General features: G+C 66.8%; 3 protein-coding genes and 1 long non-coding RNA gene across 14 annotated transcripts in view; 3 read left to right on the top strand and 1 right to left on the bottom strand.

The window, feature by feature from the left end:
* PLEKHA4 (pleckstrin homology domain containing A4) overlaps nucleotides 1-6,040 on the top strand; it is a 15,883-nt gene extending 9,843 nt beyond the window's left edge. For 4 of the 10 annotated variants that reach the window (XM_075917624.2, XM_075917617.2, XM_075917619.2 and 1 more), the window contains 6 exons: nucleotides 1,332-1,432; nucleotides 1,663-1,810; nucleotides 1,906-1,985; nucleotides 2,246-2,407; nucleotides 2,673-2,868; nucleotides 3,357-6,040. In XM_075917624.2, the coding sequence (XP_075773739.2) occupies nucleotides 1,332-1,432; nucleotides 1,663-1,810; nucleotides 1,906-1,985; nucleotides 2,246-2,407; nucleotides 2,673-2,868; nucleotides 3,357-3,982 (1,313 nt within the window). In that variant the 3' untranslated portion in view covers nucleotides 3,983-6,040. Of the gene's footprint in view, nucleotides 1-1,331; nucleotides 1,433-1,662; nucleotides 1,811-1,905; nucleotides 1,986-2,245; nucleotides 2,412-2,672; nucleotides 2,869-3,356 lie in introns of all 10 variants that reach the window. The other 6 variants (XM_075917625.2, XM_075917622.2, XM_075917621.2 and 3 more) reach the window with 6 other exon arrangements.
* LOC112544733 (uncharacterized) lies at nucleotides 6,022-18,506 on the bottom strand. The gene is made up of 5 exons (XR_016347169.1): nucleotides 18,378-18,506; nucleotides 17,052-17,158; nucleotides 11,070-11,347; nucleotides 9,861-9,965; nucleotides 6,022-6,745 (listed from the first exon to the last, which is right to left on the bottom strand). It is a non-coding gene; the product is annotated as an uncharacterized LOC112544733 (long non-coding RNA).
* HSD17B14 (hydroxysteroid 17-beta dehydrogenase 14) lies at nucleotides 6,184-11,011 on the top strand. Its single transcript, XM_075917631.2, has 9 exons — nucleotides 6,184-6,358; nucleotides 7,647-7,691; nucleotides 7,975-8,075; nucleotides 8,421-8,487; nucleotides 8,703-8,794; nucleotides 9,188-9,292; nucleotides 9,542-9,609; nucleotides 10,075-10,171; nucleotides 10,413-11,011. Exons 1-9 carry the CDS (start codon nucleotides 6,184-6,186, stop codon nucleotides 10,560-10,562), a joined length of 900 nt encoding a protein of 299 aa, XP_075773746.2. The 3' UTR covers nucleotides 10,563-11,011.
* BCAT2 (branched chain amino acid transaminase 2) lies at nucleotides 14,221-25,237 on the top strand. Of its 2 annotated transcripts, none has more exons than XM_075917629.2 (11): nucleotides 14,221-14,753; nucleotides 18,959-19,039; nucleotides 19,365-19,565; nucleotides 19,872-19,982; nucleotides 20,213-20,332; nucleotides 20,586-20,749; nucleotides 21,543-21,685; nucleotides 22,718-22,803; nucleotides 23,702-23,842; nucleotides 24,170-24,244; nucleotides 24,456-25,237. In XM_075917629.2, the coding sequence occupies exons 1-11, from the start codon at nucleotides 14,709-14,711 to the stop codon at nucleotides 24,492-24,494; spliced, it is 1,206 nt and encodes a 401-aa protein (XP_075773744.2). In that variant the 5' UTR covers nucleotides 14,221-14,708; the 3' UTR covers nucleotides 24,495-25,237. The 2 variants fall into 2 exon arrangements, with proteins under 2 accessions (XP_075773744.2, XP_075773745.2); XM_075917630.2 differs by lacking the exon at nucleotides 14,221-14,753 and adding an exon at nucleotides 14,840-15,102.

Here is a 25,237-nt window from a genome sequence, read left to right as displayed (position 1 = left end):
CAGGGGTATGGCGGGGGGGGCCCGGGGGGGATTGGGCTGCAGGGGGTGTGGCGGGGGCCCGGGGGGGGATTGGGCTGCAGGGGTATGGCGGGGGCCCGGGGGGATTGGGCTGCAGGGGTATGGCGGGGGCCCGGGGGGGATTGGGCTGCAGGGGGTGTGGCGGGGGCCCGGGGGGGATTGGGCTGCAGGGGGTGTGGCGGGGGCCCGGGGGGGATTGGGCTGCAGGGGTATGGCGGGGGCCCGGGGGGATTGGGCTGCAGGGGGTGTGGCGGGGGCCCGGGGGGGATTGGGCTGCAGGGGGTGTGGCGGGGGCCCGGGGGGGATTGGGCTGCAGGGGGTGTGGCGGGGGCCCGGGGGGGGGATTGGGCTGCAGGGGGTGTGGCGGGGGCCCGGGGGGGATTGGGCTGCAGGGGGTGTGGCGGGGGCCCGGGGGGGATTGGGCTGCAGGGGGTGTGGCGGGGGCCCGGGGGGGGGATTGGGCTGCAGGGGGTGTGGCGGGGGCCCGGGGGGGGGATTGGGCTGCAGGGGGTGTGGCGGGGTCCCGGGGGGGGATTGGGCTGCAGGGGTATGGCGGGGGCCTGGGGGGGGGATTGGGCTGCAGGGAGTGTGGCGGGGGCCCGGGGGGGATTGGGCTGCAGGGGGTGTGGTGGGGGCGGGGGGGGGGCTGCAGGGGGTGTGGCGGGGGGGGGGGAATTGGGCTGCAGGGGGTGTGGCGGGGGCCCGGGGGGGGGATTGGGCTGCAGGGGGTGTGGCGGGGGCCCGGGGGGGGGATTGGGCTGCAGGGGGTGTGGCGGGGGCCCGGGGGGGGGATTGGGCTGCAGGGGGTGTGGCGGGGGCCCGGGGGGGGGGGATTGGGCTGCAGGGGTATGGCGGGGGCCCGGGGGGGGGATTGGGCTGCAGGGGTGTGGCGGGGGCCCGGGGGGGGTTGGGCTGGGGGTATGGCGGGGGCTCGGGGGGGGGATTGGGCTGCAGGGGGTGTGGCGGGGGCCCGGGGGGGATTGGGCTGCAGGGGGTGTGGTGGGGACCCGGGGGGGTTGGGCTGCAGGGGTATGGCGGGGGCTCGGGGGGGGGGATTGGGCTGCAGGGGTATGGCGGGGACCCGGGGGGGGGTTGGGCTGCAGGGGTATGGCGGGGGCTCGGGGGGGGGATTGGGCTGCAGGGGTATGGCGGGGACCCGGGGGGGGTTGGGCTGCAGGGGGTGTGGTGGGGGCCCGGGGGGGATTGGGCTGCAGGGGGTGTGGTGGGGGCCCGGCGGGGGCCTGGGCTGCAGGGGCTGGGGTGAGAGTCCTGGCGGGGGGGGGGTCACTGACTCTGTTTTGTCTCCTTTGCAGGCTTCTCTCCGGCTGCCTCCCCCGTTCTGGAGCATGGGGGGGACTCAGCCCAGAGCCCCCTCCCAGGGCCGGATGGAAGGAGCCTTGAGCCATCTGCCAGGGTGAGGGGGGGGCTGCACTCCTGGGGGGACCCATCCTTGGGGAGTGGAGACTGGCTGGGGGGAAGAACTGGGGGCTGCTGTCAAAGGGGGCCCCAATTCTGACTGTCAATGAGGGTGACGGGTTCCTTGTCCCTCTCCACAGTCCCCTGCCCCCCAGCCCTGCCAGTGCCCCTCCCTCCCACCCCACAGCCCCTGGCTCCCCCCCCTCCACGTCTCTCTGTTCCCCGCAGGGCGAGGCAGCTGGCGTGAGGGATGAGGTCCCAGCGACGAGGGGGGAGACCTGGGGCTCCCAGCCCCCCCAGGGCCCTTCTAGAAGAGGGGCTGGGTCCCCCGAGCTGGACGGAGGGCCCCCCCTGCAGGAGACAGACGCGGCACCAGGTGCGGTTCCTCCCCCCTTGCCTAGTCTGTCTGGGGAAACATGCACCCCTCTTGTCCCTTCCCCGCCCCTTTAACCCCCTCCCCTGCCCCCACAGGTCTCCACTCGCCTCCAGCCGCCCCCCGCCCAGGCCCCCTGGAGCCCTGGGAGCAGAGAACGGAGGAGCTGCCAGCCAAGGTAGTTGGGCTCCCTCACTCCCCTGGGAGTCGGTGCCTGGGAGCCCAGATGCCCATCTCCCCAGAACAGGGAGGGCCCTGGGGTGTAGTGGTTAGAGCGGAGAGGGGAGGGGGGGGCTGGGAGCCAGGACTCCTGGGTTCTCTCCCCACATCGGGGAAGGGGGTGGGGTCTAATGGTTAGAGCGGGGGGAGGCGGGGCTGGGAGCCCGGACACCTGGGTTCCCTGCAGGTGTTTGGTCTGCGATTCTCCCCTTACCCCAGGAGCGTGTGCCAGAACCCCCTGGTCCCCACCGGGCCCGGATGAGCATTGAGGAGCAGCTGGCGAGGATGCGGCGGCACCAGGAAGGGCAGAGGCAGCATGAGGCGGCCAGGCCGACGCCTGGGGCTCCTCGGCCTGGCTCCCTCCGGACCAGCGCCAGCCGGGTGGGTACGCAGCCTGCGGGGGAGGGGCTGCCAGGGGGTGGGGCATGTCCTGAGGCCACACCCACTGTGCCCCCCCAGTCAAGCTCACCTCCGGCCTGCCAGTAGTGCAGGGCCCCTGGGTTCTTTCCAGGTTCGGAGAGGGGAGCGGGGTCTAGTGGTTAGCGTTAGAGGTGTGTGCCTGGGTTAGGACACGGGCGGGGGGCGGGGCGGAAACGCTGAACTGCTTAGATTCCCTCCCTTCACTCCGCCTTCCAAAATTCTCCAGTTCCGCCTTCCAGCTCCCCCTCCCAGCCTCGGGCCGGAGCCAAGCCTGACCGACATGGACGTACCAGTGAGGGGGGGGCAGACCAAGGGACACTGGGGCGGGCCTTCCCTACCCCCCGAGAGAGACCGTCACCGGATCAGGAGCCTGGCATACGCGCTGGCCACCGAGGCCTCTGAGCGCAGCAAACTCATCACAGGTAACAGGGCTGGGGGCCTGGACACTCGGGGGGCGGGGGTGCGGGTGTCTAGTGGGCAGAGCAGGGGGCTGGGAGCCAGGATGCCCGAGTTTTACCCCCCCCCCCTTTAGGGGCCTCTTTCTAGACCCCCTCCCCTCCCCTCCCCTCCCCTCTCAACGGGAAAACAGCTAAACAAACACAGTGGAAAATGGCTGGAATCTGGTTCAGCTGTTGGGGGAATTTCTGGCTCCGGCTGGCAGGTCCCTGGGGTAGGAACAGCTGGGGGGGTGGGGGAGAGTTTGGGGCAGGGGGTGGGGCTGGGCAAGGGGCCCATTTCTCTTTAATTCACTGAAGATCTGAAGGGGTTGCCTCATGCCCAGCCCCGTGCCCCACCCCAGAGGTGGCTGCATCTCCATGCTGGGTGAGGGGTCGCCTATACCCAGCCCCCCCCCCACCCCAGAGGTCTCGGCTTTGGGGGGGGGTGACTCTGGTTTCCTCTCTCTGTGCAGGGAAGCCCCCGCCTGAACCCCAGCGGGAGGGCGGTGACCCCCGTCTGAACCCCTCCCCAGAGTCGCTGCATGCAGTGACCAATCAGCACTTACCGCTTACCATGATAGCCTCCAGGGTAGACCCAGGGGCCAATCACGTCGTGACTAAACCGTGCAGCCCGGCCAATCAGAAGACGGCATTTACCGCCCAATCCGTGCACCGGGCAGAATCAGCCAATCAGGCATCGCCTCTAAATCAAGCGGCCAATTGGGCATCGTCTGTTTCTGAGTTTTCTCACTGGTTGTCCGCCTCGCCAGATGCAGCCAATCAGGCCTTGTGTCTGTCGGAGGCAGCCAATCGGGCATCGCCACTGCCGGACACATCGCATTGGGCAGCCCCGTTGCCTGAATTGGCCAATGGGACGTCGACTGTACACAAGGCATCCAGTCGGGCGCTGCCCCCGCTCTGGGCCTCCCAAAAGGATTGTGGGAATTGGGTGCTGGAGCAAAGGATTGTGGGTCACAAAGGCTTGGCCAATGGCAGGTGCCAGGGGCAGGGTGCGCGTGCCCCACCCAGCCAGCTGGTGGCATACCTGTGCGAGGGGAGCCAGCCAATCAGGATAACCCTGCTGCAATCCAGCTTCTAACCCATTGGCTCAGAGGCAGGGTCAAGTCCCGCCCCTTCTCTGCATCATCGGGGGGGGGGCTATATATGGGGATGTGCCCAAAGGGGAGGTGGGGCTGGGACCCAGGGTCAAAGGTCAGACTGGGGACTCCCTAACCCAATCACCAACCAGTTGATCTTGGGATCCTGACTGGTTTGGCCGGGAAGCTCTCAAGCGCTGCCCCTCTGCCCCACGGTCCTGCTGCTCCTGCCCTCTGCCTTGGAGCTGCCCCCAGAGCCTCCTGCTCGCTGTGCAGGGTGTGGGGCGGGCAAGGGGGGGCGCTGATGTCAGGGTGTCCCGCCTCTCCCCCACTTCTGTATCCCATCTCCACACAGAGAGAAGGGGATGGAGGGAGCGTGACAAGGCAGATCTCACACCGTGTGTGTGTCCGTCCCTGTCTCACACACCCCCTGTCCTTCCCGCTCCTCTCCCCACCCAACACACACGTGGGGGGTTCTTGTTACTTTTCCTGCTTGCAAAGTGGGTTCCTTTCGGTTTGGGACAGCTCCGTGCGTGTCATCGTTTTCGTTTCTCTAGCGCGTCAGTGTCGTTCTTTGGGCCGTGAGTTTTAAACTTAAACCTGCCGTGGCTGGAGTCACCAGCCCCGTGGCGACTGCTGCTGGTGGAGGTGGCCGGCATGTCCCTGCAGCCCCTGAGGGAGGCAGAGCAGGGGGACTCCACATGCCGACCCCGCTCCTGCAGCTCCCACTGATCAGTAACGGGGAACCGAGGCCAGTGGACGCTGTGGGCTCAGTGCCGGTAGAGGAGGGGCAGCACATGGCGCCACGGAGCTGTTGCTGAGCTGCCAGCTGCTTTCAGGAGCGGGGCGGGTGCAGGGCGGAAGTCAGCTGCCTTAACCCCCCTGCCCACACCCAGTGGAAACCGCCAGAGTCTGCTCCCTGAACCCCTGTCCCTGCCCCGAACCTCCTCCTGCCCCAGACGTGTCCCCCTGCACCCAAATTCCTTCCCAGAACTTGCACCCTGAACCCCCCCGGACCCCGATCCCCCGCCCTTGGCTGAGCCCGGAGCCCCCCCCCATGCCAAACCCCTTGGCCCAAGACCAGACCCTGCACCCCAACCCTCTACCCCAGCCTGTGCAAGTGAGTGAGGGTGGGGGAGGAGAAAGGGCGGAGCCTCAGAGAAGGGGCGGGGGAAGGGTATGTGGGGGTGACATTGCCCCTCCATCGAACAGGTGACCTTGGGGTTAAAAGGGCTGGAGACCCCTGCCCTAGCCCCATGGAGGGTCCCAGCATCTTGCTGCCCTCTGGTGGGCAGATTGGGAAGTGCACCCCCTGAACCCTCTTCTAGTCCAGCCCCCCACCAGCTCTGCCAGTGCCCCTCACAACCGCCCTGCAGCCCCTGCCCTAGGCTCCCTCCCAACACCCACCCTACAGGAGCTGCAGCGAAGGGGCCAGTCAGGGGCCAGTGGGAAGGGGGATTTGTGGGGTACTGGATGGTCCTCTGCCCCCCACCTGGGCTTTGGGGCCAGCGGATTTCAGCCACAGTCCCAATGCAGCTGGAGTCAGAGACGTGGGAACCTGATAATTGCTGACGGCCTGCATTCTCCACACTGCCAGGGGCTTTCTCTTTGGGCGGGGCGAGGGGTCCCTGTGTACCCAGCCCCCGCCCTACTGCAGTGGGGCCCTGGCCCAGCGCCAGTCAAGGGGCCCCTGTCAGTGTTCCCCCTAATCTTTTCCATCTATGTGTGGAATAAATTTTATGTGTACCAATGCATGTGCGGATGTGCACCACCTGTGCGGAATAAATGTGCGTACCGAAGCATGTGCGGACGTGCACCGCCTGTGCAAACAAAACTGAGCTGTGGGCGCTCTGCCAACCTGCTCGGCTGCAGCTGACTCTCCCCTGGATGGCCGCCCAAGCGCTCAGCTTACAGGGCACACCGGTCCCTGGATACCCAGCACCCCACCCCAGGGGCAGCTGGGAACTCTGCCTCGATTTCCCCTGGACCCTCGGGGCGTTCGTGGGGGCACATCGCAGACAAATGTACTCAATAAATCTCATTTATGTTGCCCTTGTTGAGCCCTTGAATCTCCGAAACTTTATTGCCCAGACAAATCCCCTGCCCCCCTGAGCCAGCCAGGCCCTGCCCTGTGGCCGGGTGGGAGCCGGCCCCCTAGAGGGAGGATGCCCCGCCCCCGCCGGACAGGACTACATTTCCCAGGATGCACCGCCCCTCATGTGCCCTGCGGGCAGCAGCTTCCCTTTTTCCCTCGCCCCGAGCAGCTGCGAGCCCGGGTGCGCCCAGCACCATGGCCTCGGGGCTGCGCTACCCGGGCCGGGTGGCCATTGTCACCGGGGGCAGCCGCGGCATCGGCGCGGCCATCGTGAAGGAGTTTGGTGCGGGGGGACCTGCAGGGGGGCTGGGGGCAGCGCGGGGGGGGGGCGCTTCTGGGGCCAGGGTCTTGCGGGGGGGCGCTTCTGGGGCCAGGGTCTTGCGGGGGGGGGCGCTTCTGGGGCAAGGGGCTTGCGGGGGGGGGGGCTGCAGCGGGGTGAGGAAGCTTGGGGAAGGGGGGCAGTAGGGGGGCGAAGGCGGCCGTGGGGGAGCAGAGCCCTGCGGAGGGGATCAGGGGAGATTTGTGGGGGGCTGGGACATTGCAAGAGGGTGGATGTGGGGCTCCTGGGGGGCTGGGAGTGGGGGGCAGACTCCAAGGTTGGGCTGCGTCTGGCATCTTCGTGGACTTTGTCCGTCTGTCCCGTGTCCATCTATTCGGCCGGTCGCTGACCCTGGGAGATGGGGGGAGGGGCCATGGGTGAAGAACGCGGCAGCGAACCCCCTGCAGCCCCCAAACTCCGCTGCTAACGGGGAGACTGGACTTATTGGGGGGGTCTTCCCTTTCCTCCCCCTCCCCCTCACCCTCCCCCTCCATCCCCTTGTTCAGTGGAGACGTGGGGGGGACGAGTTGAGATTAATGTATCTTGAGATGTGTGGGGCTGGCCAGCAGGGGTCAGCAGAGCTGCATCGTCTCCCACGGGCACTGCTGTGAGGAAGCTCGCAGCACCACGGGGGACGTTCCCATCTAGGGCCACTGCTGGGAGGAAGTTCAAATTCCTGGGTGAAGGGGGGCGTGTCCCTGTCTGGGGGCACTGCTGGGGGGAAGCTCGCAGCACCAGGGGGAAGTTCCAGTCTAGGGGCACTGTTGGGGGGAAGTTCACATTCCTGGGTGAAGGGGGGCGTGTCCCTGTCTGGGGGCACTGCTGGGGGGAAGTTCCAGTCTAGGGGCACTGTTGGGGGGAAGTTCACATTCCTGGGTGAAGGGGGGGCGTGTCCCTGTCTGGGGGCACTGCTGGGGGGAAGCTCGCAGCACCAGGGGGAAGTTCCCGTCTAGGGGCACTGTTGGGGGGAAGTTCACATTCCTGGGTGAAGGGGGGGCGTGTCCCTGTCTGGGGGCACTGCTGGGGGGAAGTTCACGTTGCTCTGTGTGTGTCCCGGTCTGGGGGCACTGCTATGGGGAAGCTCGCAGCACCAGGGGGAAGTTCCTGTCTAGGGGCACTGCTATGGGGAAGCTCGCAGCGCTTGGGGATTTACTGGTGCTGGTGTTTTTACTGCTAACTTGATTCTCTCATCTCCCTCCCCCATGTGCTTCTCCATCCCCTGTTGCACCCCGCTTTGTCCCCTCCACCCCAGTTCGGCAGGGAGCCAATGTGGTCTTCTGTGCCCCCCAAGCTGAAGGTGAGAGATTGCTCCCTGTGTTTCTGGGGGTGAGGGACGTAAAATCCCGTTTAATTGGTTAACCATTCACATCCCTACTGGGACCCCTGTGGCCGAAGTTGGCAGCCTGGGGGGGTGGGGGGGAGGGACTAGTCTCCTTGTGCTGATGGGGGAGGGGGAGAATAGTTCTCTCTCGGCTCCCGAAATCCGTCCTCCTGCCAGAACCGGTTCCCCCCCCCTTTCCTGGATAGTCTCCCCACCCCATGTTTGGTGTCTGTGCTCCCTAGCCCCCTTTCCCTTGCAGGGGCCATGGGGCGGGCCCTGGAGCAGGAGCTGCAGGAAGCGGGGGGCCCTGGAGAGCCCCATTTCCAGCCCTGTGATGTCACCAGCGAAGAGGAGATCCAGGTGGGTGGGGGAAGTGGTACGGGGGGGGGGGGGGTCTGCTCCAGGGTGGGGGAGGGGCAGATGCAGTAGGGGTATATTACTCTCTGTGCTTTCTGTGGGGGGATGGGCAATACTGGGGGGGGGGAACCTCAGCTTGGGGCCCAGTGGGTCAAATTCCCCCCACCTGTGTCCTGCTCTGGACCCCCAATTCCTTCTTCCCCATCTCCACACCCATCTCCCTGCTCCCCCCACCTCCATCTCTGCCCCCACCTTGCCCGATTCCCCCACATCCTCCCTCCCCTCCCACACCCAGCCTCTTGCTCCCCTTGCCCCCCGCAACCCCCCACCCGTTCTCCTGCCCCCCAGGCGCTGATCGCGGTGACCTTGAAGCGCTACGGCCGTATCGACTGCCTGGTGAACAACGCCGGCCGCCGTGAGTGGCCCCCCCCATTGGGGGACAGGAGGGGGGGCCCCTGGGGCAGCCCGGGAGTGTGGGGGGAACCCCTGAGCTGGGGGGCTCAAGGGCCATAAAGGGGTGTCATGGGGGGCCCCGTGGACTTGACGGAAGGGGAAATGGGGATCCCAAGTCTGAGTCGGGAGGGGAGGGGGTTTGGGGCCGGAGTCCCACTTTTCACCCCCCACCCGCAGATCCTCCTGAGGAGCAAATTGACGACGTCACCGCCCAGCATTTCCGGGCCCTTCTCGACCTCAACCTGGTCGGCTACTTCCTGATGGCAAAGGTGAGAGTCGCCCCCACCCCGGGAGGGGCTCCCAGAAACCCAGGCCCCTTGCCCCACCCCAGAGCCAGCTGCATCCCAGGGCCCGGGAGGGGCTCCTGTATAGCGAGGCCCCGTGCTCCACCCCAGAGCTGGGGGGGGGGGGTTCCTGTAATCCCAGCCCCCAGCTCCCACCCCAGAACCAGCTGCATCCCAGGGCTAGGGAGGGGCTCCTGTATACCGAGGCCCCGTGCTCCACCCCAGAGCCAGAGGGGGGGGGGTTCCTGTAATCCCAGCTCCCACCCCAGAGCCAGCTGCATCCCAGGGCCCGGGAGGGGTTCTAATGTGCCCGTCCCCAGTGCCGTGCCCCAGAAGCAGCTGCCTCTCCCCCACCTGTCTCTCACGTCTCTGGTGCAGTCCACCCTGCCCTCTCTACGGGAGACCCGAGGCAACATCATCAACATCTCCAGTCTCGTGGGCATCATCGGGCAGAGGCAGGCGGTTCCCTACGTCGCCACCAAGGTACGGGTAGACTCAGGGGAGTCCTGGCCCCTGCCCCCCTTGCTCTAACCACTAGCCCCCACTCCCCTCCCGGAGGAGGAGGAGAACCCAGCTGTCCTGTGCCTGTAGCTATGGCTGAGCAGACCGTTTGGTGGGGAGGGGGGGTCACTCAGCACAGACCCATCCCCCCACCTGGGGTCTGGTGTTTCGCAGGGGGGAGCGGGAGGGGCGGAGTCCCTGACAGCCCCTCGATCTGGAGTCTGTCCCCAGGGTGCGGTGACAGCGATGACGAAGGCCATGGCGGTGGACGAGAGCAGATATGGGGTGCGAGTTAACAGGTATCTTGGAACCTCCCCGGGGCGTCCTGCCACGGGAGAGCTCGCAGCATCCGGGATCGTCAGCGGTCGGGGGCACTGTCACGGGGAAGTTCACAGCGCCAGTGGGTGTTCCCACCTTAGGGCATTGCCGTGGGGAAGCTCGCAGCATCTGGGATTGTCACCGCCTCGGGCACTGTTGCAGGGAAGCTCGCAGCATGGCCACCGGTTGGGGGCACTGCTGCGGTGAAGCTCGCAGCGCTGGAGAGACTTACCTGCCTGGGGGAGCACTGTCGCAGGGCAGCTTGGAGGTGTCCTTCACTCAGGGCACTGCTGCAGGGAAGTTTGCAGCCCCCAGGGGTGATCCTGGTCGGAAGGCACTGTTGTGGGGAAGTGCACAGCGCTAGCCTTGTGATGAGGCAGGGGGTGAGCATTTGAGAGCACATGTGGTGCTACATTGTCTTCCCCCTTCCCCCCCTCCCACTCCAGCATCTCTCCTGGGAACATCTGGACCCCCATGTGGGCGGAAGCAGCTGGACAGACTGCCAATCCCAAGGCCACGATCCAGGCTGGGAAGGATGCCCAGGCAAGCGGATGATATGGGGGCTGGGGGGAGAAAGTGGGGGATGGGGGGGTGCCATAACCCAGGTGGGGGGCAGCTGGCGGGGGAGGGGGCAGGAAACTGGAGGGCAGGAGGGGGAGCCCAGTGCGGGAAGGGGCGGGGTGGAGGCCTGGAGGGTGGACGAGGGGGACCAGGGTCGAGAGGGGCTAGGGGAGGGCAGAGGAGGGAGCAGTGACTGACAATCTCCCCCCCCCCCCCCGCACAGTTGCTGGGCCGGATGGGCACCGCCGAGGAGTGTGCCCTGGCCGCGATCTACCTGGCCGCCGAGGGCACCTTCTGCACCGGGATCGACCTCCTGTTGAGCGGGGGGGCTGAGCTGGCCTATGGGCCCAAGAGCTGGCTGGGTGCCAGCTAGGGGGCAGAGGGGAGGCGGAGCAGGGGGGGTAGGACTCCCAGGTTCTCTCCCCGGGTTCTGGCTCTCAGTTTACCCCCCTGGGGATTGCCCCCTCCCCCCAGGACGGGTTTGAATGATTAGGGTTCAAAATGCTGAGCATAAACCCAGTAAGCCAGTCCCTCCTCCCCTCCCCTCCCGAACCTGGGGAGAGTCCTGGCTCCACGCTAACCACTAGCCACCACTCCCCTCTCAGAGGTCCAGGCTGTGCCTGCATAGGTTGCCTTTCTAGTGGGCAAGGAGGGAGCACTCACTCTCCAAGGGGGGCCCGGCTAGTGACAGGAGACCCCAATCTCCACTGGAGGGGGGTGTGGGCAGCGACCGTAACCCCCATCTCTGTCCGGGCCCCGGGGCAGTGAGGGGAGACCCCCCCCCTGGTCTCATGTGGCTAATACAGATGCTTTGCCAGCTGATATTGTGTCCGTTGACTTTTATTTGGGGGCGGGGGTGTCTCTGCCGCAGCTCCATCACCTTGCGCCGCTGGAGGAGCTGCCCACGCTGGGCTCTAGTGAGCGGTGGCCCGACATCTGGCTGCTTTCACTGTTGCGGTTCTTGGCCCAGTCCACTGGCCATGGCCTCACTCGTTGCAGGAGCCCTGCAATCTCACCAGTAGCTGCATCCGTGGGCTTGCGTTGGGTGTGCGTGCAGGGCGGAATCCAAGAGTTTGAAAGGAGCTGGCCGAGGCACGCCAGGGCCCTTTAACCTTGATTATCAATGCGCTGCGGAGTACGAGGGCAGGGCCTCCAAGCCTTTTAAGCATGAGATCGCTATTTTGGATTTAAGTGCGATTTGGGATCCACCTCAAACCCAAAATCCCTGGCCCCACCTCCTTCCCTCCCCTTTTTCCGAGGCCCTGCCCCTGCTCACCCCATCCTCCCTCACTATCAGGCAGGGGGCTGGGGTTCAGGGGACAGGGGTTCGGACACTGATCTTGTGCTAAAGGCTTTGGAGTGTGGGAGGGGTTCTGAGCTGAGCCTGGGGCAGGGAGTTGAGGTGCAGGAGGGGGTGCAGGCCCTGGGAGGGAGTTTGGGTGCTGGGGGTGAAGGGTAAGAAGAAAGGTTTCGACAGGCATGTTAACAAGAAGAAGGTGATCAGAGAGGGTGTGCTTCCCCTACTGGATGAGGGAGGTAGCTCAGTGACAGATGATGTGGGAACAGCTGAAGTACTCAATGCTTTCTTTGCCTCTGTCTTCCCAGACAAGGTCAGCTCCCAGACTGCTGCACTAGGCAGTGAGGAGGTGGGCAGCCCTCGGTGGAGAAAGAACAATTCTTTAGAAAAGCTGGACATACACAAATCTGTGGGTCGAGATTTAGTGCATCCGCGGGTACCGAGGGAGTGGGCAGACGTTATTGTGGAGCCTTTGGCCACTATCTTTGAAGACTCGTGGAGATCGGGAGAGGTCCCAGATGATTGGAAAAAGGCAAATATAGCACCCATCTTTAAAAAAGGGAAGTCAGCCTCAGACCCGTCAGCCGTACCCCCGGAAAAATCCTGGAGGGGATCCTCAAGGAATCGATTTTGCAGCCCTCGGAAGAGGGGAAAGTGATCGGGAATAGCCAACATGGATTCATGAAGGGCAAGTCCTGTCTGACCAATCTGATGAGCTTCTATGACTGGCTGTGTGGAAATGGGGAAGTCAGTGGCTGTGATATACCTTGATTTTAGCAAAGCTTTCGATACGGTCTCCCACAATATTCTTGCCAGCAAGTTAAGGAAATATGGATTGGATCAGTGGATAGAAAGCTGGCTACATTGTTGGGCCCAGCGGGTAGTGATCAATGGCTCGATGTCAGGATGGCGGTCGGTTTCTAGCGGAGTGCCCCAAGATTCGGTTCTAGGGCCAGTTTTGTTCAACATCTTTATGAGTGACCTGGCTGAGGGGATGGATTGCACCCTCAGCAGGTTTGTGGATGACACTAAGCTAGGGGGAGAGGTAGATACGTTGGAGGGCAGGGATAGGATCCAGAGTGACCTAGACACGTTGGAGGATTGGGCCAAGAGAAATTGGATGAGATTCAACAAAGATAAAAGCAGAGTCCTGCCCTTGGGACGGAAGAATCCCAAGCGTTGTTCCAGGCTGGGGACTGACTGGCTAAGCAGCCGTTCAGCAGAAAAGGACCTGGGGGTTACAGTGGATGAGAAGCTGGATATGAGTCAGCAGTGTGTCCTTGTAGCCAAGAAGGCTAATGGCATATTAGGTTGCATTAAGAGGAGCATTGCCAGCAGATCCAGAGATGTGTTTATTCCCCTTTATTTGGCACTGGCGAGGCCACATCTGGAGTGTTGTGTCCAGTTCTGGGCCCCCTGCTACAAAAGGATGTGGACACAGTGGAGAGGTCCAGCGGAGGGCAACCATAATGATGAGGAGGCTGGAGCACATGACCTACGAGGAGAGGCTGAGGGATTTGGGCTTTAGTCTGCAGAAGAGAAGAGTGTGTGGGGGGGGGGGAGGGAGGGGGGTTCGATAGCAGCCTTCAACTTCTAAAGAGGTTCCAAAGAGGCTGGAGAGGTGGGACGCGCTGGGACGGGTTCCCTAGGGAGGGGTGGAATCTCCATCCCTAGAGGTGTTTAAGTCTCGGCTTGACCAAGCCCTGGCTGGGCTGATTGAGTTGGGTTGGTCCTGCTTTGGGGAGGGGGGGCTGGACTTGATGACTCCTGAGGTGTCTTCCAACCCTGGGACTCTATGATTCTAGGGCAGTGGTGTGGGATGCAGGAGGGGTTCAGGACTGGGGTGGGGTTTGGAATGCTGTCTCCAGCTGGGCTCCATTTACCCCAGGTGGCTTGGGCCCTGCCCTGGCCCTGCACCACTCCCAAAAGCAGCCGGCAAACTCTCTCCATTGCTGTCCTCCCCCAGCTCTGTGGAGTGCAAGCTGCCGTTGGGCCAGGCTCTTGCAAAGGGGCGCTCACCCCCTGACCTTGGGTCAGATAACAGTGGATCCAGGCCTCAATGAAGAAAGACATGATGTCCGTAAAGCTGTGCAATGCGACTCTGTGGACAGTAGAGCCCGTTACCCTAACTTGGCCTTTTTTTGGGATGCTACGTTTGGGCGATGCAGGGGCCAGCTTTGATGCGCCAGCCCCCTGCCCAGTGGTTCTCGGCCCTGGAGGGATTTTGAGCTCCTGCTGCCGCCCGTGTTAAAGGGACGAAAAGCTGGCTGAACGACGGGTCTCACCACGGGCCTGTCAATGGGGAAGCCTCGTGGCGCGGGGTGAACTGGACAGCTGGCCGCTGATGCTAGACAAACAGGAACTGTTCCAGGGTCATTCGCTGGCCGGTGCCAGCCCAGGCTCAGCCTAGACCATGCCTGGGCCTTTCTGGCCTTGGGATCTCTAAAGAGCCCCGCAGGCTCCACCCCAGAGGTGGCTGCATGTCTGGGCTGGGAGAGTGAGGGCAGGAGAACCAGCTCTTCCCTCGCAGAGGAGGCGGCAGGGAGCTGCTCACTAAATCTATTACAGGCTCTATTCTCTCCAGGCCTGTTTCCCTGGGCTCCTGAGGGCCGGGGGAGGGGTTCATTAGCACAGTCCCGGGGCTAATTGGGTGGCTAATTGTGCCAGCAGACACGCAGCAGGGCAGGTGCTGTGAGCAGCTGATCCCAGCCTAGTGGCCGTGTGTTTGGGGGGGTCTGGACTGCAGATGTGGGGCGGGGGGAGGGGAAACCTCAGGAAGTCTGAGCTGCTAACTGCTAGATCCCCCCCCCTCTGCCTGGGGTATGGTGGGGTCCCCCCCGTACCAGGAACCGGGAGAATCAGCCGACAGCGGGGTGAGGGGGCGGGGCCAGCTACACCCTGGAGGCGGGAGCTGCCCAGCCATTGGCTACATGGGGGGGTGTGGGAGGAGGGAGCGGTTCTGATTGGACGCCCCCCCCAAGAACTTTTGCGGTGGGGGTAGGCTTTGAAAAAATCCAGGGGGGGGGGCTGTGGCCCCCCATCTTTCTCCCTCCCCCTCTCCTGCTTCCATCTGCTCCCGCCCCACCCCCTGCTGCCCCCAACCCAGCTCTCCCGGTGGGGGGCGAGGCGGAGCCAGGAATAGAGGAGGGGGGGCGAGGCGGAGCCTTGCACGCGCCGCCGCGGCCCGGCCCGGCTCGGCCCCATTAGGCGGCGGCACCGGCCATGGCAGCGGTGGGGGTTCGGGCCCGGATCGGGGCCCGCGGGAGGGTGAGTCCGCTCCCTCCCCCCCGCAGTCCCGACGCGCCCCCCCCTCTCTTCTTGAACTTGTTCCCGTCCCGTTTCCGCCTCCCAAGGGCGCACCTGGGCGGGGGGGGAAGGGGGGCACAAGGCGGCCCCAGAACCGGCGAGGGGGCTGCAAGGGGCTGATCCAGTCCCCCCGCACCCGGGTGGGGGCAGGGGCGTGACCCGGGTTACCCCGTGTCCCTGTCCCGGGCTATTAGCGCCCGGGAGGCTGCGGGACCTGGCGGGAGGCGCAGGACAAAGGCGGGTTTGGTTCCTGGCTGGGCCACGGGAAAGCCCCTGCCTCAGTTTCCCCTTCTGAACAATGGAAGCGGAGGTACGGCCTTGGCCCAGCGCTTTGAGCTCTCCGTACAAAGTGGGAACACGAGGCAGGGTTGGGCGGGCAGGAGCTGCGGGGCGGGAGGGAAGGGCACCAGCAGGCCTGGGGGGGCGGGGCAGGAGTGAGGGGCACTAGCAGGGCTGGGGGGGGCAAGGTAGGGGGGTGAGGGGCACCAGCGGGGGGGGGGGGGGTAGGGCTGGGCTGGGCTGGGCTGGGCTGACGGGGCTGCAGGGCGGGAGTGAGGGGCGCCAGCTGGACTGGGCTGGCAGAGGCTGGGCTGGCAGGGGGTGTAGGTGGGGAGTGAGGGGCACCAGCAGGGCTGGGGGGAAGGGCAGGGGGGCCGTGGGGCAGGAGTGAGGGGCACCAGCAGGGCAGGGGGGCTGTGGGGCAGGAGTGAGGGGCACCGGCAGGGCAGTGGGGCCGTGGGGCAGGAGTGAGGGGCACCAGCAGGGCTGGGGGGGAAGGGCAGTGGGGCCGTGGGGCAGGAGTGAGGGGCACCAGCAGGGCTGGGGGGGCAGGGCAGGGGGGCTGGGGGGCAGGAGTGAGGGGCACCGGCAGGGCGGAGGGGCTGTGGGGCAGGAGTGAGGGCACCAGCAGGGCTGGGGGGCAGGGCTGGGCTGACGGGGGTGCAGGTCAGGAGTGAGGGGCACCGGTGGCTATTAATGATTTGTTGTATTAGCCCCTGGGAGCTGGGCTGCCCCTGTCTTAGGGTCATTAAATATCAGTTAATTGACTAGTCGATTAACCTCATGAATTCTTACCGGTTACTCGATTATTTTATAGTCCCCGGGGGAAGGGGGGAGCCAGTGCGCTCCGGCCCCGCCCCCGAGGAGCCCCCCACCTCTCCGTGCTGCTGCTGCTGTATCAGAGGCAGCAGGGCGGGGGGCCAGACGGGCGCTGGTCGACAAGGGGAGCCCGTTTAAAACCCAGCTCGCCTCGCAGACCCGCTGCCTGTCGCCCCGATAGAGGCAGCAGCGCGGGGTGGCAGCAGCCGCTGTTTGGGGGGGGGGCGCTGAGTTTCCGGACCCGGTGTGAGCCGGGCTGCCGGCCCGCCTGCTGGAAACTTTACTGGCAAGGTGGGTGGGGGAGGGAGTCTGGAGCCTTCACCGAGCTGCTTCTGCTTGTGGGTTACTCGGTTCTCAACTGCGCTGTCGCATCCCTACCCCGTGGGGGGGAGGGGCAGCCCTAGAGCAGCTGGGCCTTGTGCCGGGGTGGGCGGCGGGAGGCTCCGGCCTTTCTCCCGGAGCCGGGTGGGGGATGGTGATTTCCGTGCACCCGGGATCCCCAGCGGATGCCCTCGCCCCGTGTGCTGAGCTCCGTATGGCGGGGGGGGGGGGCAGGACGGTGGCTCCCTGGCGGAGGATAGGCAAAGCCACGTGCTCAGGCTCCAGGGCAAGTCAGGTGGAGGAAGGTCAGGAGGGAGCCAGGTGCCTGGAAACAGGTGGTCCCTGAAAGGGCCACTAGGGGGCGCCGCTCAACCTCTCTGGCTGGCGGCTGGGCTGGATCAGGGGTGTGTGGGGGGGTCCCCTTAGCTCCACTCCTGCCCCCAGCCCCTCCTAGTGCTGCCGGTGCCCCTCCCTCCTGCCCCACAGCCCCTGGCAGCCCAGCCCTGGGCTCCCCCAGCCTTGCCAGTGCCCCTCCCTCCTGCCCCACAGCCCCTGCCAGCCCAGCCCTGGGCTCCCCCAGCCCTGCCAGTGCCCCTCCCTCCTGCCCCACAGCCCCTGCCAGCCCAGCCCTGGGCTCCCCCAGCCCTGCCAGTGCCCCCCACTCCCGACCCACAGCCCCTGCCAGCCCAACCCTGGGCTCCCCCAGCCCTGCCAGTGCCCCCCACTCCTGACGCACAGCCCCTGCCAGCCCAACCCTGGGCTCCCCCAGCCCTGCCAGTGCCCCCCACTCCTGACCCACAGCCCCTGCCAGCCCAGCCCTGGGTGCCCCTCGCTCCTGACCTAGGCGCCTCCGAGCTGTGCTGTCCAGGCTGCCCGGCGGAGAGGCGCTGGGGGCTGGCGGGACCCACATGCCCCTGGCTTGGCCCCGCTTTGGGGCCTGTCGGCACCTGGAACCAGGCAGGTGCCACTGGCATCAACCTGGGTGGACACGGAATGACCCCCCCCAAGAGCATGATGGGAAATGGGGTGAAGGGTGGCACCTTGTGCCTGGTGGGCAGGCTGCAGGGGATGGGGAGGTGAGGCAGGGCGGGGGGGGGGGCAGTGCCCCATGGTGCAAGGCAGGGGGCGGGTTTGGGGGGGCGCCCAGCTGGAGACAGGGTCCGTGTCTTGTTTAGGGGACCCCGGGCCCTTTGGACCAGCCCATGGGGGGCAGTTCTTAGTGAGGGGAGAGAATTTACAAGAGTCCAATAAACGTTGTGATGAGAATTGGGGGCTGGGTGTGAACCAGGAATCGGGGAGGGTTTAGCAGGTACCCAGAGGCTGCTGGTTTGGGGGCGGCTTGAACCCAAGAACGTGGCGGGGGGGGGGGATTTACCGTGGACCCGCACAGCGGAGGTTTGTAGAGCAGGCTCCGGGCCAATGAATTGGTTTTTTTTACAATGTATCAAGATATTGGAGATTTGGGGGGGGCTGATTTTGAACCCAGGAATTGGGGGGATTTACCAGGGACCCAGAGGCTGGAGGTTCAGAGGGGGGGCTGGCTGTGAACTTGGTCATTTGGGGCAATTTAGCATGTACCCCAACATTAGAGGTTGGGGGGAAGTTGCCATTAACCCAGGAATTGGGGACATTTACCATGTAGCCAGACTAGGAGAGTTTGGGTGGCTGGCTGTGAGCCCAGGGACTGGGGGTGATTTACCAGGGACCCAGAGGCTGGAGGTTTGGGGGGGCTGGCTGTGAGCCCAGGGACTGGGGGTGATTTACCAGGGACCCAGAGGCTGGAGGTTTGGGGGGGCTGGCTGTGAGCCCAGGGACTGGGGGTGATTTACCAGGGACCCAGAGGCTGGAGGTTTGGGGGGGCTGGCTGTGAGCCCAGGGACTGGGGGTGATTTACCAGGGACCCAGAGGCTGGAGGTTTGGGGTGGCTGGCTGTGAGCCCAGGGACTGGGGGTGATTTACCAGGGACCCAGAGGCTGGAGGTTTTGCGGGGCTGGCTGTGAGCCCAGGGATTGGGGGTGATTTACCAGGGACGCAGAGGCTGGAGGTTTGGGGGTGGTGGCTGTGAGCCCAGGGATTGGGGGTGACTTACCAGGGACCCAGAGGCTGGAGGTTTTGGGGGGCTGGCTGCAAACCCAGGCGTCGCAGGCTGCGGGGGGAGAAACTCACCGAGGACCCAGGCGTCCGGCTCCGGCAGGTTGCGGCGTCCCTGCGGCGTGAGCCCCGGCTCCGAGTGGCAGCCAGCGCAGCCGGGCGGGGAGCGAAGTCCAGCCCGGAGGGAGGAGGGAGATGTGTGGGGGGGGGGGGGCGGCGAGCAGCCGATCCTGCTGACGGGGACAGGTTCCCACGCCTGGCGCTGCCTGCTGCATCCCCAATGAGGGGCCCTTTGTGAGGTGGCTGGCACGGTGCCCGTGGTGCCCACTTCCCTGTGGGGGGGGGGGAATAGCCGTTCCCTCGGGACCTTGTGGGGCGCCCCCGGCCTGTGGCCCTGGCCCCTCTCCCTGTAGGGAGCCGGGTTACACATTAACCCCCGTTTGCTCAGAAAGTGGGTCAGAGAGTGATGGGGGCAGGGCTGGTTCGGACTCCCAGGGCTGGCCTGGGGGGGGCAGCAGGGGGCGCTCTCCCTTGGCAGGCAGAGCTGGCCCCCTGCCTCTAGGGGGTGCTGAGCTATGGGGGGCAGGGGCCTGCACCCCTGTAAGTAGGGGTTCCCCTACGTGCCCCCCCCAGCCATTCGTCCCTCGGTCCTGTAGGTTCTGCCAGGTCTGTTCTCTGCCTCCCTGAACCACCTGCTGCCCATTTGCCCCCGGAGACCCATCAGCACCGTCTTCAAGGTTAGTGCCAGTGCGGACGCCTGGGTTCAGTCCCTGGCTCTGGGAGGGGAGCGGGGGCTAGTGGTTAGAGCAGGGGGGCAGGGAATTGGACTCCTGGGTTCCCTTCTTGGCTTGGAGGTGGAGCGGGGGGGCTAGTGGTTAGAGCGGGGGGCGGGGAGCTAGGATTCCTGGGTTCTCTCCCTGGCTCGGAAGGAGGAGGGGGCTAGTGGTTAGAGCGGGGGCGGGGAGCTAGGATTCCTGGGTTCTCTCCCTGGCTCGGAAGGAGAGGGGGGGCTAGTGGTTAGAGCGGGGAGCAGGAAGCCAGGACGCCTGGGTTCTTTTCCAGGCCTCGGACCTGCAGGTGGAGCTGACCAAAGAGCCGAAGCCGAAGCCGGCGCTGGCCAACCTGCAGTTCGGGAAGCATTTCACGGACCACATGCTGACCGTGGAGTGGAGCCAGGAGCAGGGCTGGGGCCGGCCCCACATTAAACCCTTCCAGAACCTGAGCCTGCATCCTGCCTCCTCCAGCCTGCACTACGCCGTGGCGGTGAGTGGGCCGGGACCTGTTTCCTGCCCCCCGCTACTCCGGCAGTGTCCGCAAATCCTGAGGCCCCGCCCCGCCCCAGAGCTGGCCGCCTCTCCACTCCGGGCCCCTGTATACCCAGCGCCCCACCCCAGAGCCAGCCGCATCTCCGGGCTGGGCCCCCGGGTACCCATCCCCCACCCCAGAGCCAGCCGCATCTCTGCATTGGGTCCCCAGGTACCCAGTTCCCCCAAGAGGGGCCGCCTGGGGGGATCTCACCAGCTAGCTGCCCCTGGTGCCCCACACTGACGGTGCTGCCCCCCCCCCCAGCTCTTTGAGGGGATGAAGGCGTTCCGAGGCGAAGACCAGCGCATCCGCCTCTTCCGCCCGCTGCTGAACATGGAGCGCATGCACCGCACGGCCGCGCGGGCCTCCCTGCCGGTGAGTGGCCTGGCCCTGCTGCCCAGAAGGGGCCATTGTAGCCCCCTGCTTGGGGCAGCTTTGGGGCTGGGGGGGGGAGGCGGGCAGGTGCCTGGGTTCTACCCTGGCTTTGGGAGGGGAGTGGGGGCTAGCGGTTAGAGCTGGTGGGAGGTGCCGGGAGCCCGGACTCCTGGGTTCTCTCCCGGCCCTGGGGGCTGCCCCCTCTGTCCAGCGCTGCCCCCTCTCCCCAGCTCTTCGACCAGCAGCAGCTCCTGGAGTGCCTCCGCCGCCTCGTGGCCGTCGACCAGGACTGGGTGCCCCGCTCCGACTGCGCCAGCCTCTACATCCGGCCCACCTTCATCAGCACTGAGGTGCGGAGCCAGGCCTGCCCCCGGCCGCATCCTGCCGACCCCCTGCCTGCACCTCCCCATCTGCCCCCTGTTGGTTGCTCTGCCCCCTGCCTGCCCCCCCCCCCCGATCTGTCTCCCTCTGATCTGTCTCCTGCCGGTACCTTGACCCCTTCCCCTGCACCCAGCTCTGGGCTCCCCCAGACCTTCTGCACGTGGGTGCTGGGACGGGGAGCAAATAGAGATACCGGTTCTCACACTTTGCTCCCCTCGGCAGCCGACCCTGGGGGTGTCCCGGGCCGGCCACGCCCTCCTCTACATCATCCTGTCACCGGTGGGGGCCTACTTTGCGACAGGCCCCATGGGCGCCGTGGGGCTGCTGGCTGATCCGCGTTACGTCCGCGCCTGGCCCGGGGGTGTTGGCGACTACAAGATGGCAGGGTAAGAGCTGCTGGCCACTAGGGGGCGCTCTCCTACCCCGGCTGTGTCTCATCTGCCTCCTGCCGGCCACTGGGGGGCGCTGCTCCTGTCCTAGCTGTGTCCCATCTGCCACCTGCCGGCCACTGGGGGGCGCTGCTCCTGTCCTAGCTGTGTCCCATCTGCCACCTGCCGGCCACTGGGGGGCGCTGCTCCTGCCTCGGCTGTGTCCCTCCTGCCGGCCACTGGGGGGCGCTGCTCCTGCCCCGGCTATATCCCATCTGCCTCCTGCCGGCCACTGGGGGGCGCTTCTCCTGCCTCGGCTGTGTCCCATCTGCCTCCTGCCGGCCACTGGGGGGCGCTTCTCCTGCCCTGGCTGTGTCCCATCTGCCTCCTGTTGGCCACTGGGGGGCGCTGCTCCTGCCTCGGCTGTGTCCCCTCTGCCTCCTGCCGGCCACTGGGGGGCGCTGCTCCTGCCCCGGCTGTGTCCCCTCTGCCTCCTGCCGGCCACTGGGGGGCGCTGCTCTGCCCTGGCTGTGTCCCCTCTGTCTCCTGCCGGCCACTGGGGGGCACTGCTCCTGCCTCGGCTGTGTCCCTCCTGCCGGCCACTGGGGGGCGCTGCTCCTGCCTCGGCTATGTCCCATCTGCCTCCTGCCGGCCACTGGGGGGCACTGCTCCTGCCCCGGCTGTGTCCCCTCTGCCTCCTGCCGGCCACTGGGGGGCGCTGCTCCCCACCATGGCTCCTGAGTGCTGCTGCCTGCCCCTGGGGGTGGTGCGCCGGCCGCGCCCGCTCTCAAGTGCCTCGCTGCGCCGGCAGGAACTACGCGCCGACCATCCTGGTGCAGGCGGAGGCGGTGCGGGCCGGGTGCCAGCAGGCCCTCTGGCTCTACGGCGACGACCACCAGCTCACCGAGGTCGGCACCATGAACATCTTCCTCTTCTGGAGCGACCCGCAGGGCGGTGAGCCCCCCCCCGGCCTGCCCCCGAGGTTCCCAGGGGCTCTGCCCCCCATCCCGGTGCAATCCCCCTAGGCTTGTCTCCCCCCCCCACCAGCCCTGGGAAGGCGCCAGGCCTGCGAATCAAGCCCCTGAAAGGGCTCCCAGCTCTGGGTCCCGCTGGCCCTCGGCTGCCCGGAGCCCTTTCAGCTGCGTCTGTTCGGGGCTTGCGGCTGCCGGGCCCCAGGTGGGCAGCGGGGCCGGGAGCTGCCAGCCAATTCGGGGGAATTTTAAGCCTCCGCCCCAGACAGCTCTGGGAGGAGGCTCGCCCCCCCGCCCCCTCCCCTCTGCTCCAGGTCCCTTCCGTTGGCCAGGAGTCGGGGGGCAGGGACCCCAGGCCGAGCATGGCTGCCGGCAGGGTAGCTCTCAGCTCCGCCCCTTCTTCCCGAGGCCACGCCCCTTCGTCCCGAGGCCACGCCCCTTCCGGGTCCACCCGTGGCTGCTTCCGAAATTTGTGAAGCAGCCCCCCCTTCCAAACGTATTGCTCGCCCCTGCCCTAGACCCGGCCTCTGCGACCCACCCGGCCCCCCACACTCTGCCCGGGGGGCAGGTCCTCGTGTACCCATCTGCACCCCCTGGCCGTGGGAATTTCCCAAGTGCCCTGTTCCTATGTCCCACCCCTTCCCCTCGGGGTCCCTGGGTGCCCCTCCCCCTCCCCCTGCCTCTCGGGGTCCCTGGGTGCCCATCCCCCTCCCCCTGCCTCTCGGGGTCCCTGGGTGCCCATCCCCCTCCCCCTCCCCCTGCCTCTTGGGGTCCCTGGGTGCCCCTCCCCCTCCCCCTGCCTCTCAGGGGTCCCTGGGCGCCCCTCCCCCTCCCCCTGCCTCTCAGGGGTCCCTGGGTGCCCATCCCCCTCCTCCTGCTCCAGCGGGGTCCCTGAGCCCCTCACGCCCAGCCCCAGAGGGCTGTTTAGCTGCCCTGCGCCCCGTCCCAGGGGGTTCCCTGTGTCCCCGCCCGGCGCTGGCGTGAGGGCGCGTGTGACGGGGTCTTTCCCTTCCAGACCTGGAGCTGGTGACGCCCCCGTTGAACGGGCTCATTCTGCCCGGGGTGACTCGGCAGAGTCTGCTGGACTTGGGGCGCAAGTGGGTGAGTGGGGGAGGGGTGGGGGTGTCTCTTCTCTCCCCCCCTTCCCCACTCCCGGGCTGTGAGGGACACGGCTCGGTCCCTGGCCCTGGACCTGTGCCCACAACGTGGGGGCCTGCTTTGCTTCCCCATCTTACCCCTCCCACTTGGCACCAGGGGGCGCTGCCCCCCTCCCCCAGCCATGCTCCATCTTCCCCTGCCTGGCACCAGGGGGCGCTGCTCCCCCAGCCGTGCTCCATCTCCCCCCGCCTGGCACCAGGGGGCGCTGCTCCCCCAGCCGTGCTCCATCTCCCCCCGCCTGGCACCAGGGGGCGCTGCCTCCCTCCCCCAGCTGTGCTCCATCTTCCCCTGCCTGGCACCAGGGGGCGCTGCTCCCCCAGCCGTGCTCCATCTTCCCCCGCCTGGCACCAGGGGGCGCTGCTCCCCCCGCCGTGCTCCATCTTCCCCCGCCTGGCACCAGGGGGCGCTGCCTCCCCCAGCCGTGCCCCATCTCCCCCCGCCTGGCACCGGGGGGCGCTGCCTCCCCCAGCTGTGCCCCATCTTCCCCTGCCTGGCACTGGGGGGCGCTGCCTCCCCCAGCCGTGCCCCATCTCCCCCCGCCTGGCACCAGGGGGCGCTGCTCACCCAGCCGTGCTCCATCTTCCCCTGCCTGGCACCAGGGGGCGCTGCTCCCCCAGCCGTGCTCCATCTTCCCCCGCCTGGCACCAGGGGGCGCTGCCTCCCCCAGCCGTGCCCCATCTCCCCCCGCCTGGCACCGGGGGGCGCTGCCTCCCCCAGCCGTGCCCCATCTCCCCCCGCCTGGCACCGGGGGGCGCTGCCTCCCCCAGCTGTGCCCCATCTTCCCCTGCCTGGCACTGGGGGGCGCCTTCCTCCCCCACCCCAAGGATCTCCTCCCCTGCAGGGTGAGTTCAAGGTCTCCGAGCGCTGCATCACCATGGCGGAGCTGCTCCGGGGGCTGCAGGAGAAGCGGGTCCGGGAGGTGTTTGGCTCCGGCACGGCCTGCGTCGTCTCCCCCGTGAGCCACGTCCTGTACCAGGGCCAGGTGGGACGCCGCGCTGTGGGCCTGCGGGCTGGGCTGGGGCTGGGTCTGCTGGGGGGTGGCAGGTCCCATGGGGGGACGGGGGAGGTGACGGGGCTGGGAGAAGCCGCAGGAGCAAGGGGGCCGGGTGGGGGGAGCCAGGTCCCATGGAGAGCGTGGTGGGGGGAAGGGCGTGGGCTGGGTGGAGTGGATGCCGTGGAACCTGGGGGGGCCAGAGGGACACGGGGGCTGGGCTCGTGGGAGCCAGAGGTTGGGGGGGCAGGTGGGGAAGGGGCTGGGGTGGGCGAGCGACATGGGGGGCCAGGCTGATGAGATCTGGTCTCCTTCCAGACCTATCCCATCCCCACCATGGAGAACGGCCCTGAACTGACCAAGCGATTCCTGAAGGAGCTGACAGACATTCAGGTACCTCCCGGGGGGAGGGCAGGGTCCATAGGGCAGGGACTGGGAGGGGGCGGGGGTTTCCTCGGCGCCCATCCGGCCTCAGGGCAGGGGGCCAGGGGCTCAGCCTGGTTCCCAAGGGGCTGGCCCCACATAGAGCCCCCAGGCTGTGGAAGGGGGGGGGGTCCGTGCCCGATTCTGACACCCCCCCCCCGTCTGTCTGTCTGTCTTGCAGTACGGCCGCGTGCCCAGTGATTGGGTGCTGCCCGTCTGAGCCGGACCGGACCCCGCCCCCCGTGTGCCGGGGGGGGCTTTGGCTTCAGCACTCCCAAAAGCAACCGTCCCCTTCCCCCGCTCCCCTGTGGTCCCCAGCTCCCCAGGAGCAGAAGCAAACCCGGCCCTGCCCTGGGAGGACCCAGCAGCCCAAAGACTTTCGGCGGGGGAAGGGGGGGGTGTGGAATAGGACGGCCCCCCCCCTTTCAAAGTGCAATATAGAGAGATAGAGACTCTTCCCCCCCCCCCCCCCCCCCCGCCCAGTGCCTGTGTCCCCTCCCCCTGGCCCCTTTCAGATTGGGACTAGGACAAGCCTCCCCCTCCCCCTCCCCCTTTTGCCCACAGAGCCAGCGCAAGGCCTGCTGGGAAATCTGTGGGAGGTTTGGGCTTGTGGGGGGGCTCAGGGCAAGGCCTGCTGGGTAATCCCGCCACTCTGGGCAGCTAGGAGCAATGCATTGTGGGAGACCAAATCGACCCGTTGCAATGATTTCTGGGTCTTCTATCCCATGATGCAATTCCTGTGCCTCTTCCCCCCACCCGCCCCCCACCGCCCCATTGGCCAGCAGCCGGGGGGTGCGTGAGAGGGGTGAGCTGAGACCAGCTGAGCGAGCGGGGGGCTCCCCTGGGCTTGGCCTGTGTCTCTGGGGCCAGGCGACCCCCCCCGTCCCCCCCTCCCCGCTGCCCGCAGGCGCCAGGTGCCGGGCGCTGCCCCGAAAAGCTTTTCTATTAAATGAAATGAACCAA

This window comes from Pelodiscus sinensis, chromosome 18 (assembly GCF_052426305.1).
Source record: "Pelodiscus sinensis isolate ZL-2025 chromosome 18, ASM5242630v1, whole genome shotgun sequence".
Classification (NCBI taxonomy): Eukaryota; Metazoa; Chordata; order Testudines; family Trionychidae; genus Pelodiscus; species Pelodiscus sinensis.
Note: the sequence above shows the minus strand (reverse complement) of the source record. Positions and strands in the feature narration are given on the sequence as shown.